Source organism: Apodemus sylvaticus, chromosome 1, assembly GCF_947179515.1.
Source record: "Apodemus sylvaticus chromosome 1, mApoSyl1.1, whole genome shotgun sequence".
In the NCBI taxonomy this organism is placed as follows: domain Eukaryota; kingdom Metazoa; phylum Chordata; class Mammalia; order Rodentia; family Muridae; genus Apodemus; species Apodemus sylvaticus.
Window position 1 is genome coordinate 168,807,191 of NC_067472.1, and position 16,457 is coordinate 168,823,647.

General features: G+C 53.9%; 1 protein-coding gene across 1 annotated transcript in view; it reads right to left on the minus strand.

Annotated features, from left to right (window-relative positions):
• Nucleotides 1–16,457, minus strand: part of LOC127668855 (nodal modulator 1) — a 55,653-nt gene that overhangs the window by 11,413 nt on the left and 27,783 nt on the right. The window contains exons 16-24 of the mRNA XM_052162678.1: nt 16,192–16,279; nt 15,412–15,475; nt 14,221–14,316; nt 11,049–11,267; nt 10,886–10,968; nt 3,364–3,523; nt 3,116–3,242; nt 1,591–1,704; nt 725–852 (exon numbers count right to left, since the gene is read on the minus strand). Of these exons, the coding sequence (XP_052018638.1) occupies nt 725–852; nt 1,591–1,704; nt 3,116–3,242; nt 3,364–3,523; nt 10,886–10,968; nt 11,049–11,267; nt 14,221–14,316; nt 15,412–15,475; nt 16,192–16,279 (1,079 nt within the window). The remainder of the gene's footprint in view (nt 1–724; nt 853–1,590; nt 1,705–3,115; nt 3,243–3,363; nt 3,524–10,885; nt 10,969–11,048; nt 11,268–14,220; nt 14,317–15,411; nt 15,476–16,191; nt 16,280–16,457) is intronic.

The window sequence follows — 16,457 nt, forward strand, 5'->3', positions numbered from 1 at the left end:
GCACAGGTTAGTGGCTGTCACTCAACTGTCTCTGAGAGTGCTTTGAAGAAATGGAAATTCTGGACCCCACCTGGAATGGGAACTGGGGGATGGAAGAGGCAAGAATAGAAAGGCTATCTATCTATCTATCTATCTATCTATCTATCTATCTATCTATCTAGTGGGGTTCTGTTGATTTTTGGTTCCATTTAATTTGGGATTTTTCAAAAGAGGATCTCTCTGTGTAGCCATGTCGGTCCTGGAACTCACTATGTAAATCAGGCTAGGCCTCAAACTCACAACCCTGTCTCCCTGACCTGGATTAATGCCAGAAAACTAACTTCCCATTATCAACCCTCTTTCAACAACTGTAAGTCTTACTCATTATTATGTTTCCGCCTCTTAAAAACATAATTATATTTCAAACATTTTTAAAACATACATTTTTTTTCAAGCAAGGCACTAGGCTGCCACAGACAAGTTTTCAGAGCATATGCTGGTAGGCAGCGGGTGACATACTGGATGGAGGGCAGGGGGCAGGGGGCAGAGTGGAAGGAGGGTAGTAGTCACCTATGCATCACAAGACAGAGCAGAGCCACCTTTCTGACCTCTACCTTACCTCAAAGTGCCCCCCAAATTCAGTCAATGTGCAACCCTGGGTGGCATTTCTAGATCAGAGTCCCAGTGTGGCCCACCTGCAGCCTGGGGGAGGGCACACACCTGCAGCCTGGGGGAGGGCACGCACCTGTAGGCAGTTCGGAAGCCAGTGATGGTGATCCTCAGGTTCTGCCCCTCCTGTACTTCTATCATCTGTGAGGATGGCTCAAAGCGGAACTCCTTCATCATGGGTTTAAAGTAGTACTGGCCAGGACTCTGCCAAGGGACAGGCACAAGTGAGATGGCTGCCACACTTCAGATAGCTTAAGGTCACCATGAGCTACAATCAGATGACAGGGCAGCAGAGCCTCGCAGACACAGAAATGGCGGCTTTGATCCTACGTGTCGTGAACAGAGAGTTGTTGCCACCTTTAGCACATCAGCAGAACAGAAGCCACACCTCAGCTTTAGGAAGAATCAGGACCAGCATAAACAACTAGAAAGGATTCCGCAAACAAGTTGCAGGTGGTGAGCAGAGGCTGGGCATGCGAAGCCTGTGCCTTCTATGGGCAGCAGGCCCCGGCTAGCCCGACTCTCAGGAGTGACCAGCTGTCGGCCCATGGTCCTGCACTGCTGAACCCTAGTGGCAGTGGCCTTGTCGGAGTTTATCTCATGCCCTTTACACATGCAGTGGACTCTGACAAAGAAACACTAGTAAGCCAGCCACTGTCGTACTCCCCTACACACACACACACACACACACACACACCACAAAACAGGATTTGTGGAAAACAAAAGGTGCCTATGGAGGAGCCACTGTGGTCAGGCAGTTAATTACCCTGCCTCGGTGTAAAGAAAGCACTGGTCAGAGGCAGCGCGTTCTGAGTAAGAGCCCCGTTGAAACAGGTGCATCTCTAGAGCCCTTAACATGGCTGACTGTCCTTACGCTGTCTAGCTACACATCCAGTCGCCTGTGCCGTGTCCCCACTAGGGACTCGTAGCATTTGGCCTTACCAAGTTGGAGAAAGTGAGAATGCCGTTGTCTTGGGTCAGGAGGTTGGATCGAAACACACCCCCGCTGAGGGATAAGAGGACCCCGGGGAGTGGCTGGTCGTCTTCAGCCTTAATCTGGAAGAAAGTAACTGATCAGAACATTCTAGAACTGAGGCCAGCACTCCACAGCAGGCAGGCCCGCTGCACACTTCTGTAGTACAAAGTGGGAGACGAGCAGAATGTCCCCCAGCTGCGTGTCTTTCCTCGAGCAATCAGCCACCAGGACTTGCTGAATCCTTTACAGTCTGCTGTGGTCTGAACGGGAAGTGTGCCCACAGGCTCTCAGGCCTGATCACTCGGTCCCAGGTGGAGGTGACATTTTAGGAGGATGTGCAAACTCTGGGAGGAGCCCTGCAGGAGGGACTGGGTCCTATCGGAGGATGGATGGCACTGGCCTACCTTGCCTCTGCCTCCTGATCTACGCAGATGTGAGCATGTGGCCCCTGCTCCCGGGCCTCCCACCTACATGGACATGAACCCTCAAGTGACGAACCCAAAGCAATCCTGTCTTCCTTAATTGCTTGTACGAGGCGTTTTGCCACAGCAGTGCTATACTTTATCTCTGTATGCCAAATAGGTTCATCCCACAAATAAAGAATTTGGACTTACTACAAGTCCATCCCCCAAACAACATTTACGTGGTCATCTCCCTGGCACTTCCTCAGTAGCTGTGGAATGAGAGCGTGTCTTCCATCTTCCTAGCCACTGAATTGCTTCCACGAATGGCTGTCCATGCTGTCTCAGTGATATTGGGGTGTCTTATAAACTATGGATACCATCTACGGTGCACACGGTGCCTCCATGTCTGCACCTCCTAACTCTGGTCTAACACACACATCAGTGACGCCTCCGGCTGCATGTGAATTGCTCTACAGAGTCACACTCAACTCCTACCCAACCCATGTCGTACAGAGGACAAGGGACAAGAGAGACACCAGGCACCACTATGGGAACAGCAGCCTAGGACCTAGGAAGGGAGCTCGCTTGAGTGCCTGCTTGAGTGCCTGCCCAGCATGCATGACGCCCTGGGCTCCACCCCCAGGGCTGCATATACTGAGGGTGGACATCTGCATATACTAAGCCTGTCATCTCGGAATTTGGTACAGAAAAGAGGATTAGGAGTCCAAGGATACATTCTACACTTCACAGAGAGTTAGAGGCTTGGAGGTTAGTCTGGGCTAAACACCCTGCTTCCAAAGTCAGGGGAAGATGGCTGACATGCACGACCACAGGAAAGTTGGTCTCTCCCCACAGGTTACCCAAGAAAAGGAAGCCAGGACAGTACACTGTGCACAGTTCCACTTATATAATAAATGCTTTGGAAGGCAGACAGTCACTGAGAGGAAGAAGAGGCACTGGTGTGAAGGACTGTGCTCTTTTGACTATGCTACATGGTGTCCAACCATGTGTAGAACTGACTGTATACTTCCTGTGTGCTTTATCACCACGTATGTTACCCTCGGTGAGGTGGCCTTGGAAACATTACCTCGAAGCTCACACCAGCCAAGGCATAAGCCTTGAAGTCTCCTACAGTTCCTTCCACGGCAGTCAGCACGTAGCCCTCCTTCTGTGAGGTCACAGTGTACTCCAGGTCACTGTGTAGGGGACCAACACTGCAGGAAAGAGAGCCAAACACTACAAATGGCTGTTTCCAGCTTCAGAGGAAGCAGAGCCCTCCCCAGGAAGTCTGAGCTACCTCAGGAGGTTTCCTGCAGCCAGCCGAGTGGGACGTACCTGTAGGCACCTTTGTCATCAGTGAAGACAGTGATCAAGGGCGAACTTGCTCCCTTCTCGCTGATGACGATCTCGACCCCCTCCAGCTCTGGGTGGATCTGGCCTTCTAGGAACAAGCCTGCCTTCCCATGGATCTCAATCAGTTTCCCTGGACAGCTTTCTAAGAAGGAAGAAAACAGGAGGAAAGGGAGGCATCCAGCAAGAGTATTGTGATCAAAGAGAGCCCAGGCCTGAGATTACTGATGAAGAACTCGGACTAGAGAAATGGTTCCGTTCTGCAAGCATGAGGACCTGAGCTTGAGGTCCAGTACACACGTAAAAAGCCAGTGCCTGTGGCCTTGGCACCGGGGGACCACCACATCTAAAGTCACAGAAGCTATCTCTACTTAGGCTATTCATCCATCCACGCATGTGTCTATCCATCCACGCATGTGTCCATCCATTCATTCATCCATTCACCTGTCTATCTATCCGTTCATCCATGCACCATCCATCTACTCATGTTTCCATCCATCTATCCATGGAGAGCTCTTGGTAACACTTAGAGAAATATGGCAAGCACTTGTCACTGTGAGTAGGCTCAGATAAGAATGTTCACATTTGGGCTAATCAAGGATCAAGGCAAATTCTGCCTAGGAATATGTGACATTCCTTTTATCTTGGTCATCCTGATACGCTCCTAGAAACAATGACCAGGGGGGTTTGTTTATTACCTTGTTTAATTACTTTGTCTTTGATCTAAGAACTGAGCCTATTCTCTGCAAGTACCTAGAATGGTATAAAAGCTGACTGGGAAAAAATAAACCTGCTTTAGCCTCAGCACTGGCTGGAGTCATGATATAATGTTGTCTAATTGTCTTTTTCTTTTCAATCCTCCCTCCCTCCCTTGAGACCCTGTTGACTGAGCTGGCATGCCCTCATCCACCCATGCCCTCATCCATCCACCCATGCCCTCATCCACCCATGCCCTCATCCATCCATGCCCTCATCCATCCATGCCCTCATCCATCCATGCCCTCATCCATCCATGCCCTCATCCATCCATGCCCTCATCCATCCATGCCCTCATCCATCCACCCATGCCCTCATCCATCCACCCATGCCCTCATCCATCCATGCCCTCATCCATCCACCCATGCCCTCATCCATCCATCCATGCCCTCATCCATCCACCCATGCCCTCATCCATCCACCCATGCCCTCATCCATCCACCCATGCCCTCATCCATCCATCCATGCACTCATCCATCCATGCCCTCATCCATCCATCCATGCCCTCATCCACCCATGCCCTCATCCACCCACCCATGCCCTCATCCATCCATCCATGCCCTCATCCATCCATCCATGCCCTCATCCATCCATCCATGCCCTCATCCATCCACCCATGCCCTCATCTACCCATGCCCTCATCCACCCATCCATGCCCTCATCCATCCATGCCCTCATCCACCCATGCCCTCATCTACCCATGCCCTCATCCACCCATCCATGCCCTCATCCATCCATGCCCTCATCCACCCATGCCCTCATCCACCCATGCCCTCATCTACCCATGCCCTCATCCACCCATCCATGCCCTCATCCATCCATGCCCTCATCCACCCATGCCCTCATCTACCCATGCCCTCATCCACCCATCCATGCCCTCATCCATCCATGCCCTCATCCACCCATGCCCTCATCCACCCACCCATGCCCTCATCCACCCACCCATGCCCTCATCCATCCATGCCCTCATCCACCCATGCCCTCATCCATCCATGCCCTCATCCATCCACCCATGCCCTCATCCATCGACCCATGCCCTCATCCATCCATCCATGCCCTCATCCATCCACCCATGCCCTCATCCATCCACCCATGCCCTCATCCATCCATCCATGCCCTCATCCATCCATGCCCTCATCCATCCATGCCCTCATCCATCCATGCCCTCATCCACCCACCCATGCCCTCATCCATCCATTCATGCCCTCATCCATCCATGCCCTCATCCATCCATCCATGCCCTCATCCATCCACCCATGCCCTCATCCATCCACCCATGCCCTCATCCATCCATCCATGCCCTCATCCATCCACCCATGCCCTCATCCATCCACCCATGCCCTCATCCATCCACCCATGCCCTCATCCATCCATCCATGCCCTCATCCATCCACCCATGCCCTCATCCATCCACCCATGCCCTCATCCATCCATCCATGCCCTCATCCATCCACCCATGCCCTCATCCATCCATCCATGCCCTCATCCATCCATGCCCTCATCCATCCATGCCCTCATCCATCCATCCATGCCCTCATCCATCCACCCATGCCCTCATCCATCCACCCATGCCCTCATCCACCCATGCCCTCATCCATCCATGCCCTCATCCACCCACCCATGCCCTCATCCATCCATCCATGCCCTCATCCATCCATCCATGCCCTCATCCATCCACCCATGCCCTCATCCATCCATGCCCTCATCCATCCATGCCCTCATCCATCCATCCATGCCCTCATCCATCCATCCATGCCCTCATCCATCCATGCCCTCATCCATCCATCCATGCCCTCATCCATCCATCCATGCCCTCATCCATCCACCCATGCCCTCATCCATCCACCCATGCCCTCATCCATCCACCCATGCCCTCATCCATCCATCCATGCCCTCATCCATCCATGCCCTCATCCATCCATGCCCTCATCCATCCATGCCCTCATCCACCCACCCATGCCTTCATCCATCCATTCATGCCCTCATCCATCCATGCCCTCATCCATCCATCCATGCCCTCATCCATCCACCCATGCCCTCATCCATCCATCCATGCCCTCATCCATCCACCCATGCCCTCATCCACCCATGCCCTCATCCATCCATGCCCTCATCCATCCATCCATGCCCTCATCCATCCATCCATGCCCTCATCCATCCACCCATGCCCTCATCCATCCACCCATGCCCTCATCCATCCACCCATGCCCTCATCCATCCATCCATGCACTCATCCATCCATGCCCTCATCCATCCATCCATGCCCTCATCCACCCATGCCCTCATCCACCCACCCATGCCCTCATCCATCCATCCATGCCCTCATCCATCCATCCATGCCCTCATCCATCCATCCATGCCCTCATCCATCCACCCATGCCCTCATCTACCCATGCCCTCATCCACCCATCCATGCCCTCATCCATCCATGCCCTCATCCACCCATGCCCTCATCTACCCATGCCCTCATCCACCCATCCATGCCCTCATCCATCCATGCCCTCATCCACCCATGCCCTCATCCACCCATGCCCTCATCTACCCATGCCCTCATCCACCCATCCATGCCCTCATCCATCCATGCCCTCATCCACCCATGCCCTCATCTACCCATGCCCTCATCCACCCATCCATGCCCTCATCCATCCATGCCCTCATCCACCCATGCCCTCATCCACCCACCCATGCCCTCATCCACCCACCCATGCCCTCATCCATCCATGCCCTCATCCACCCATGCCCTCATCCATCCATGCCCTCATCCATCCACCCATGCCCTCATCCATCCACCCATGCCCTCATCCATCCATCCATGCCCTCATCCATCCACCCATGCCCTCATCCATCCACCCATGCCCTCATCCATCCATCCATGCCCTCATCCATCCATGCCCTCATCCATCCATGCCCTCATCCATCCATGCCCTCATCCACCCACCCATGCCCTCATCCATCCATTCATGCCCTCATCCATCCATGCCCTCATCCATCCATCCATGCCCTCATCCATCCACCCATGCCCTCATCCATCCACCCATGCCCTCATCCATCCATCCATGCCCTCATCCATCCACCCATGCCCTCATCCATCCACCCATGCCCTCATCCATCCACCCATGCCCTCATCCATCCATCCATGCCCTCATCCATCCACCCATGCCCTCATCCATCCACCCATGCCCTCATCCATCCATCCATGCCCTCATCCATCCACCCATGCCCTCATCCATCCATCCATGCCCTCATCCATCCATGCCCTCATCCATCCATGCCCTCATCCATCCATCCATGCCCTCATCCATCCACCCATGCCCTCATCCATCCACCCATGCCCTCATCCACCCATGCCCTCATCCATCCATGCCCTCATCCATCCACCCATGCCCTCATCCATCCATCCATGCCCTCATCCATCCATCCATGCCCTCATCCATCCACCCATGCCCTCATCCATCCATGCCCTCATCCATCCATGCCCTCATCCATCCATCCATGCCCTCATCCATCCATCCATGCCCTCATCCATCCATGCCCTCATCCATCCATCCATGCCCTCATCCATCCATCCATGCCCTCATCCATCCACCCATGCCCTCATCCATCCACCCATGCCCTCATCCATCCACCCATGCCCTCATCCATCCATCCATGCCCTCATCCATCCATGCCCTCATCCATCCATGCCCTCATCCATCCATGCCCTCATCCACCCACCCATGCCTTCATCCATCCATTCATGCCCTCATCCATCCATGCCCTCATCCATCCATCCATGCCCTCATCCATCCACCCATGCCCTCATCCATCCATCCATGCCCTCATCCATCCACCCATGCCCTCATCCACCCATGCCCTCATCCATCCATGCCCTCATCCATCCATCCATGCCCTCATCCATCCATCCATGCCCTCATCCATCCACCCATGCCCTCATCCATCCACCCATGCCCTCATCCATCCATGCCCTCATCCATCCATGCCCTCATCCATCCATGCCCTCATCCATCCACCCATGCCCTCATCCACCCACCCATGCCCTCATCCATCCATGCCCTCATCCACCCATGCCCTCATCCATCCATGCCCTCATCCATCCACCCATGCCCTCATCCATCCACCCATGCCCTCATCCATCCACCCATGCCCTCATCCATCCATCCATGCCCTCATCCATCCATGCCCTCATCCATCCATGCCCTCATCCATCCATGCCCTCATCCATCCACCCATGCCCTCATCCATCCATTCATGCCCTCATCCATCCATGCCCTCATCCATCCATCCATGCCCTCATCCATCCACCCATGCCCTCATCCATCCATCCATGCCCTCATCCATCCACCCATGCCCTCATCCACCCATGCCCTCATCCATCCATGCCCTCATCCATCCACCCATGCCCTCATCCATCCATCCATGCCCTCATCCATCCATCCATGCCCTCATCCATCCACCCATGCCCTCATCCATCCATCCATGCCCTCATCCATCCATCCATGCCCTCATCCATCCATGCCCTCATCCATCCATCCATGCCCTCATCCATCCATCCATGCCCTCATCCATCCATCCATGCCCTCATCCATCCATCCATGCCCTCATCCATCCATCCATGCCCTCATCCATCCACCCATGCCCTCATCCACCCATGCCCTCATCTACCCATGCCCTCATCCACCCATCCATGCCCTCATCCATCCATGCCCTCATCCACCCATGCCCTCATCTACCCATGCCCTCATCCACCCATCCATGCCCTCATCCATCCATGCCTTCATCCACCCATGCCCTCATCCACCCATGCCCTCATCTACCCATGCCCTCATCCACCCATCCATGCCCTCATCCACCCATGCCCTCATCCATCCATCCATGCCCTCATCCATCCATGCCCTCATCCATCCATGCCCTCATCCATCCACCCATGCCCTCATCCATCCACCCATGCCCTCATCCATCCACCCATGCCCTCATCCATCCACCCATGCCCTCATCCATCCATCCATGCCCTCATCCATCCATCCATGCCCTCATCCATCCACCCATGCCCTCATCCATCCACCCATGCCCTCATCCATCCACCCATGCCCTCATCCATCCATGCCCTCATCCATCCATGCCCTCATCCATCCATCCATGCCCTCATCCATCCACCCATGCCCTCATCCATCCACCCATGCCCTCATCCACCCATGCCCTCATCCATCCATGCCCTCATCCATCCACCCATGCCCTCATCCATCCATCCATGCCCTCATCCATCCATCCATGCCCTCATCCATCCACCCATGCCCTCATCCATCCATCCATGCCCTCATCCATCCATGCCCTCATCCATCCATGCCCTCATCCATCCATCCATGCCCTCATCCATCCATCCATGCCCTCATCCATCCATCCATGCCCTCATCCATCCATCCATGCCCTCATCCATCCATCCATGCCCTCATCCATCCACCCATGCCCTCATCCATCCACCCATGCCCTCATCCATCCACCCATGCCCTCATCCATCCATCCATGCCCTCATCCATCCATGCCCTCATCCATCCATGCCCTCATCCATCCATCCATGCCCTCATCCATCCACCCATGCCCTCATCCATCCACCCATGCCCTCATCCATCCACCCATGCCCTCATCCATCCATGCCCTCATCCATCCATCCATGCCCTCATCCACCCATGCCCTCATCCATCCACCCATGCCCTCATCCATCCACCCATGCCCTCATCCATCCATGCCCTCATCCATCCATGCCCTCATCCATCCATGCCCTCATCCATCCATCCATGCCCTCATCCACCCATCCATGCCCTCATCCATCCATGCCCTCATCCACCCATGCCCTCATCTACCCATGCCCTCATCCACCCACCCATGCCCTCATCCATCCATGCCCTCATCCACCCATGCCCTCATCCATCCATGCCCTCATCCATCCACCCATGCCCTCATCCATCCACCCATGCCCTCATCCATCCACCCATGCCCTCATCCATCCATCCATGCCCTCATCCATCCATGCCCTCATCCATCCATGCCCTCATCCACCCATGCCCTCATCCATCCATGCCCTCATCCATCCATCCATGCCCTCATCCATCCATCCATGCCCTCATCCACCCATGCCCTCATCCATCCATGCCCTCATCCATCCATGCCCTCATCCATCCACCCATGCCCTCATCCATCCATCCATGCCCTCATCCATCCACCCATGCCCTCATCCATCCATGCCCTCATCCATCCACCCATGCACTCATCCATCCACCCATGCCCTCATCCATCCATCCATGCCCTCATCCATCCATGCCCTCATCCACCCATGCCCTCATCCATCCATGCCCTCATCCATCCACCCATGCCCTCATCCATCCATCCATGCCCTCATCCATCCATCCATGCCCTCATCCATCCATGCCCTCATCCACCCATGCCCTCATCCATCCATGCCCTCATCCATCCACCCATGCACTCATCCATCCACCCATGCCCTCATCCACCCATGCCCTCATCCATCCATGCACTCATACATACATACATGCCCTCATCCATCCATGCACTCATACATACATACATGCATAATACATACATATATGCATGCATCCATCTACTAATAATACCAAGCACCGAGGAGGCTTGTGGGTGGCTTACAGACATGGCTGCACAAATATAACACAAGACCCACTTAAACACACACAAGTAGAGCAACAAAGGCCTGATACCCGCTCACGGAGTGGACACGCACCTCCACTGACAGTGGCCTCCATGGATGGGGGGTAAAAGAGGAGCTCTTTGGACGAGGGTGTAACAGTGATTTTCTCTCCAGACCTGAAGGAGTGAGAATGGTTCAGCTCAGCTGGTTGGCTGTCTCTGGAAGACAGAACGCAGTGGAGAGACCAAGAACTTACCGGGCCCAGTAGGAGAAATCGTAGGAGAAGGGGCCCTGTAACTCGTCCACCATCTCTTGCCCAGGAGGCCGGGCCCTGCCGTCTTCACCCTCTTCTTTGCCGTTCTTCTCCCTCTCCTGCCTGCGGGTCTCGATCTCTGCCAGCTGCTGTTCCCTCCGCAGCTCCTGGGCAGACTTCAGAGGGCCCAAGACCAAGGCTGGCTCGCTGTCGATGGAAGACCTGGAGGACAGGCAGGCTATGGGCAAGGCGCTCACCCTGCATTAGATGGGAACTTGACTTGTCCACAACTGGGGAGTCAAGAGCAAAAGCCAGACACCTTACAACGACATCACAACGGCACAATCTTTTGTTCTAGAAACACAAATTAGGGCCTCAACAGCTGGTTGCTCTTCCAGAGAACCTAGGTTTGATTCCAGGGCCTCTTCTGGCCTCTGCATACACATAGTACAGACATACATGCACCCAAAACACCCCACATAAACTATAATAAAATTATTATAACAATCACAAATAATTTTAGCAAAAAGTAAAAACTAGGGCTGGGAATATACCTGTCACTTATAGAAACAAGAGGATCTAAACATGAGGATCTGAGTCCCCAAACCCACATTTTCATCAAAGCCAGTTATGGTGGCCGTGTGCTTAGAATCCTGGTGCTGGGGAGGCAGAGACAGGCGGACCCCTGGGGTCCCCACCAGATGGCCTAACCTGATCAGCAGGCCCCAGGCCAGTAAGAGGCTCCTGTCCCGAGGAGCCACACCTAAGACTGGCTGCTGCCCCTACATACACCCGCACCTGCACACACGTGTGCACATACGAACTGTAAAAGAAATAAAAATAGAGCATCAGCTGCAGCACAGCTGCCCACGCTAGCAGAAGTCGGAATAAAAGACCCTGCAACTTGACGGAAAGTCGCCAGTCTGCACATGGTGCCTGGAAGCGTGATCCGGTCCTCTGCTCTTCCACACTGCTGTTTACGAATCTGAAGAAGCAGGGAGCTTGGCAGTGGTGGCACACGCCTGTAATCCCAGCACTTGGGAGGCAGATGCAGGAGGATTTCTGAGTTTGAGGCCAGCCTGATCTACAGAGTGAGTTCCAGGACAGCCAGGGCTACAGAGAGAGGCCCTGTCTCAAAAATAAAAAGGAAGGAGGGAAGGAAAAAAGGAAGGAAGAAAAGGAGGGAGGGAGGGAGGGAGGGAGGGAGGGAGGGAGGGAGGGAGGGAGGGAGAGAGGGCTCAACTCCCTGACCTTGAGAAATCACATCCTCTTAGGCAGGAAAAGATTAAAAACAGGAAAGGCTCAGCAGACACCACGGAAGGAGAAAAGCAGCAGCTGTGGGCACAGTGCCACAGTGCTTGGTCAAGGTCCTTCTGAGACGGTGACAGTGGCAAAGAGTGGGACAGTGACCTAGGGTCAGGGTGGAGAGGCCTCAGGAAAGTAGATCATGGTGGGGTGACGTCCTCTGGGGGAAAATTCACTGGGTGTTCAAGAGATGACAAGATCAGAAACCCGGGGCAGAGGACTCACGGAGGGGAGACAGGTCAGAAGGGGCCAGACGGGAAGCAGGGACACACAAGTCCCATGTGGGCTCTATGTGAACCTGGGGTTTTCAGGGGTGGCAGGACTGACCGTCACAGCGGCAGATTCCCTCTAGCCACTGAGTGGAGAGCACTGAGTCATGAGGCACAGCCACCACAGGGCGGAGGGACAGGAGGCTGCTGCAAAGGCCCAAAACCAGCGAGTGGGAGCGGTGCGGACAGTCAAGTGCTAGACCAGGGAAGGAGCTGAGCGTATTTTTACTGTGAGGGCAAAGCTTCGTTGAGTGTACTGGACCAGGGTGCCGGGGGTGGAGGACAGGGCCAAGGAGCAGGAAAAGGATGGGAGCGGCCATTTCTGAACGAAGGGAGAGTACGGTGCAGGTCTGCTGACACGAGGGCCAGTGGCTGGGATACAGCAGGGTCAGGGTCCCCCGCTGTCTGTCAACACAAGCAAGAGACAGGAAGACACCTCCGCCTAGTCAAGTCCGTATAACAAAGATGCACACCAGTGCCCCGAGTCACTGTGGCCAATGGTGAATGCTTACAAGCAGGACGAAGCCAGGGCACTCACAGGGCCCGCACCCCAGAGACTTAGCAATGGACCCTCAACAAGGACAGACTCAAGCAAGATCATTTACAGTTGTGTGTTTGCTTCCATGTGAGACTGTCAGTACCACGGGGTCATTTACAACCTATGAAACCCAGGGCTGCAACCCTGACATTTCCCAATGGTATGTTCTCGGTGCGATGTCACGGGCATTTCAGATACAAACGACGCTGAGAAGGATTGATCACACTGCAAGTTCAAAGCCAGCTTGGACAACTTGACCAAAAATGAAAGTTAAGGACTGTGGGCGTAGCTTGGTATAGAGTTTGCCTAGTATGTGCAAGGCCCTGGGTTCTGAGTTCAATCACTAGGACCAATAAATAAACATTACTCTGTGTGTGTGTGTGTGTATGCATGTGTGTTTGCGTATGTATGCGTGTTTGTTTGTATATGTTTGTGGACCATGTTTACGTGTATGTGGTTGTGTGTTTATCTGTGTGTGGGGGTCTGTATGTACCTACCTGTGTGGGTGCATGTGCACATGTATGTGTGTCTGAGTTGTGTTCTCAGCATCCATGACAGATGATCAGGAATCTGGCTGGAGACAAGGCCCATGTAACCAGAGGGGAGCAAGCTCCTCAGAGCTCCTCTGTGGGAGACAGCCATGCTGCCCAAAATCTGTCACTTCCCGAGAAAACTGGGGTATCAGAACACCTCACCAGCATGGGACATCCCCCAGCCAGGCCTGCCTCCCAAGGACCTTCTCCTACGTACACAGGAGCCATCTCTCCCTTCAAGACCTCGAGAAACGAGCTAAAGTAAAAGAAGCAATGCTTTAAGTCACTAGAACACTTGAGCTATGGCGAACAAATGCTAGAAGATTTTTTTCCCCTTAGCCAAAAAATATAAAGAATTCAAACAGAATGAAGACACAGACCCCAGCGGTCGGTAAGCCCCTCCTCGCACAGTTGCGGCCAGGACCCTGCTGCTATGTTTACCCCACTGTGTCAGCAGAGTGTAAGAGAGGGAGACCACTGGTGTATACACTTAGAGCAACCCCTGCTCCCCGCCCACGCGGGACACTTACTTGATAGTCACTGTGACGTCCATCATTTTGTCGGTGATAATAGTTCCAAGAACATGGTGACGGATGGCTGTCAGCGTCAGGATACTGGGTGAAGACCTATCAATCAAACAGAGAAGCCGCTAGCAGCAACCCCTAAACAGACCAGGTACTGCCCTGGCCCCTTCCTGACAGGCTGAGAAAACAGCCCGCAGGCTGGGGTGAGGGAGCCTCACAGGACAATGACCTAATTAGTTTTTTGTACTTGACACAAGATGAAGCCATTTGGTAAGAGGAAACTTGGGTTGAGAAAATGCTCTCACTGGACTGGCCTGCGGGCGAGCCTGTGGTTCATTTCCCTGACTGATGGTTGACAGGAGAGGGTCCAGCTCACTGAGGCAGAGACACACCTGGGCTGGCGTCTAAGGGAGCAGGCTGAGCAAGCCAGTCAGCAGCGCTCCTTCCCGGCCTCGGCTCCTGCTGCTCCTGCCTGACTGCCTTCCCTTCAGGGCGGACTGGGATTGGAACACAAGCCAGATAAACCCTTTCCTCCCATTGTTTTTGGTCATGCCGTTTACCACAGCAATAAAAACCCAAAGACATCCACCAAAGGTGCCAAAGCGCCCGGCCTCACTGATGGCAGGAACTCCGGCTCTGGCCACCATGTTTTATAATTTTACAAGTGTATGTGGGGTCTACTGAGAATAGGGTGTGATATCTTGGGGGTGGGATTAGTTCGAAGACTGTATGAAAGCATTTTACATCATGGCCTTCCGGCTGTTTCCAGAACTATTATCATCATTATTGTTGTGATTCTTATGGGGCGGTGGAACCCATACAAGGGAGCACACGCAGGATCAGAGGACAGCTGTGTGAGCCCACTGTCCCCATTCACCCTGACACAGTTTCCAGGTTTTGAACTCTGGTCTCCAGGCTGGCTCAGCAAACACCTTTACTCAGTGAGCCCTCTTGCCGGCCCGTGAGTTACAGAATCCTTAGGACGGAGAGTCTGCCTCCATTTCCTCTCTAACACCTTAGGATATCATAAAACCTACATAGAGAATTTCACTCAAATGCTTAATCTCACCTCTTCCAAAAGAAAACAAACAAACGAAACCCATCAGAAATATAGTCGTGTGATCAGAAACAAATGAAGAGACAGAAGAGGAAAGGACACACCACACAGAGAACTCTGTGTAAGGCCCCCAACCTTACGTGTCATAGGTGTAAAAGGCTTGCTCAAACCGGTGGCAGGAACGGGGAGTCACTTTGTACACACCTACGGAGAGAAAACCCAACGTAACCGTCTGAGGCTAGATGGCATTTCCAACACACGTGCTCGGGAGGCAGCGCGCCTCACACGGAAGCTCAGGCTTCCCACAGACCTGAGGTAACGGGACTGCAGACACCAGGCAGGCTGCTCTCCTGCCTCCCTCATAGCCACTCAAGAGCGCTCCACCCCGAGGCTGCACCTGCTCAGATGCAGCTGATGTGCAAAACGGCTCCGCACAGAGAATGTGCAGCGTATACACGATGGAATATAACTCAGTGACAAAAGAGAACAGAGCACTGTTACACTGCAATGGGGCTCAACTCCAAAACTAAGTGTAAGAAGCCGACGGCTAGGGTCAGGCCAAGGCACAAGTGGCTAAGCTGCGGCCAGGGCCGGGTCGGTGGCGATGACTGAGCAGCCTGGTAAGCTTGCTAGCAATCCATGTTATACATCTAAAGCAGATGAACGTTGCTGTTCGTGTGGTACTGGGCAGAAGCCAGACTCTAAGAGCACACTGGGTTAGTGCTCCACCACTGAGCCCTGAAGCCGGTGAGCCTCACGCTGTGTAAACTCTATCTCATAGAGCTAAAGAGGCCGTGGAGGACGAGAGGCAAGACTGGCCACTGGTCAGCAATGTCATTAACATCTCTGAAGGTCAAGGGGCCCAGGGTCTCTGACCCTCAGGCCCAGGCCAGCGCCACACCGCCTCCTCCCAGGCTCACCAGGCTTGGACAGGCAGAAGCGGTTGACTCCCCTGGAGAGATTGTAAATTCCCACATTCTCGGGGCCATTTCCGTCCTGGTGAAATTCCTGTAGGGCCAAAGGCAACATAATTCAGGTTTTAATCTAGAGACAGCAGAAATCTACTGCTTAGGGAGAGAACATCTAGTAGCTTATTCTTGACTGTGCAGCAACCCATCCCTGGAGTAAAATGGGTACTTCGGGGTTTGTAGCAGCTGAGGCAGGAGCCTGGCCTTGGCACCAGTGT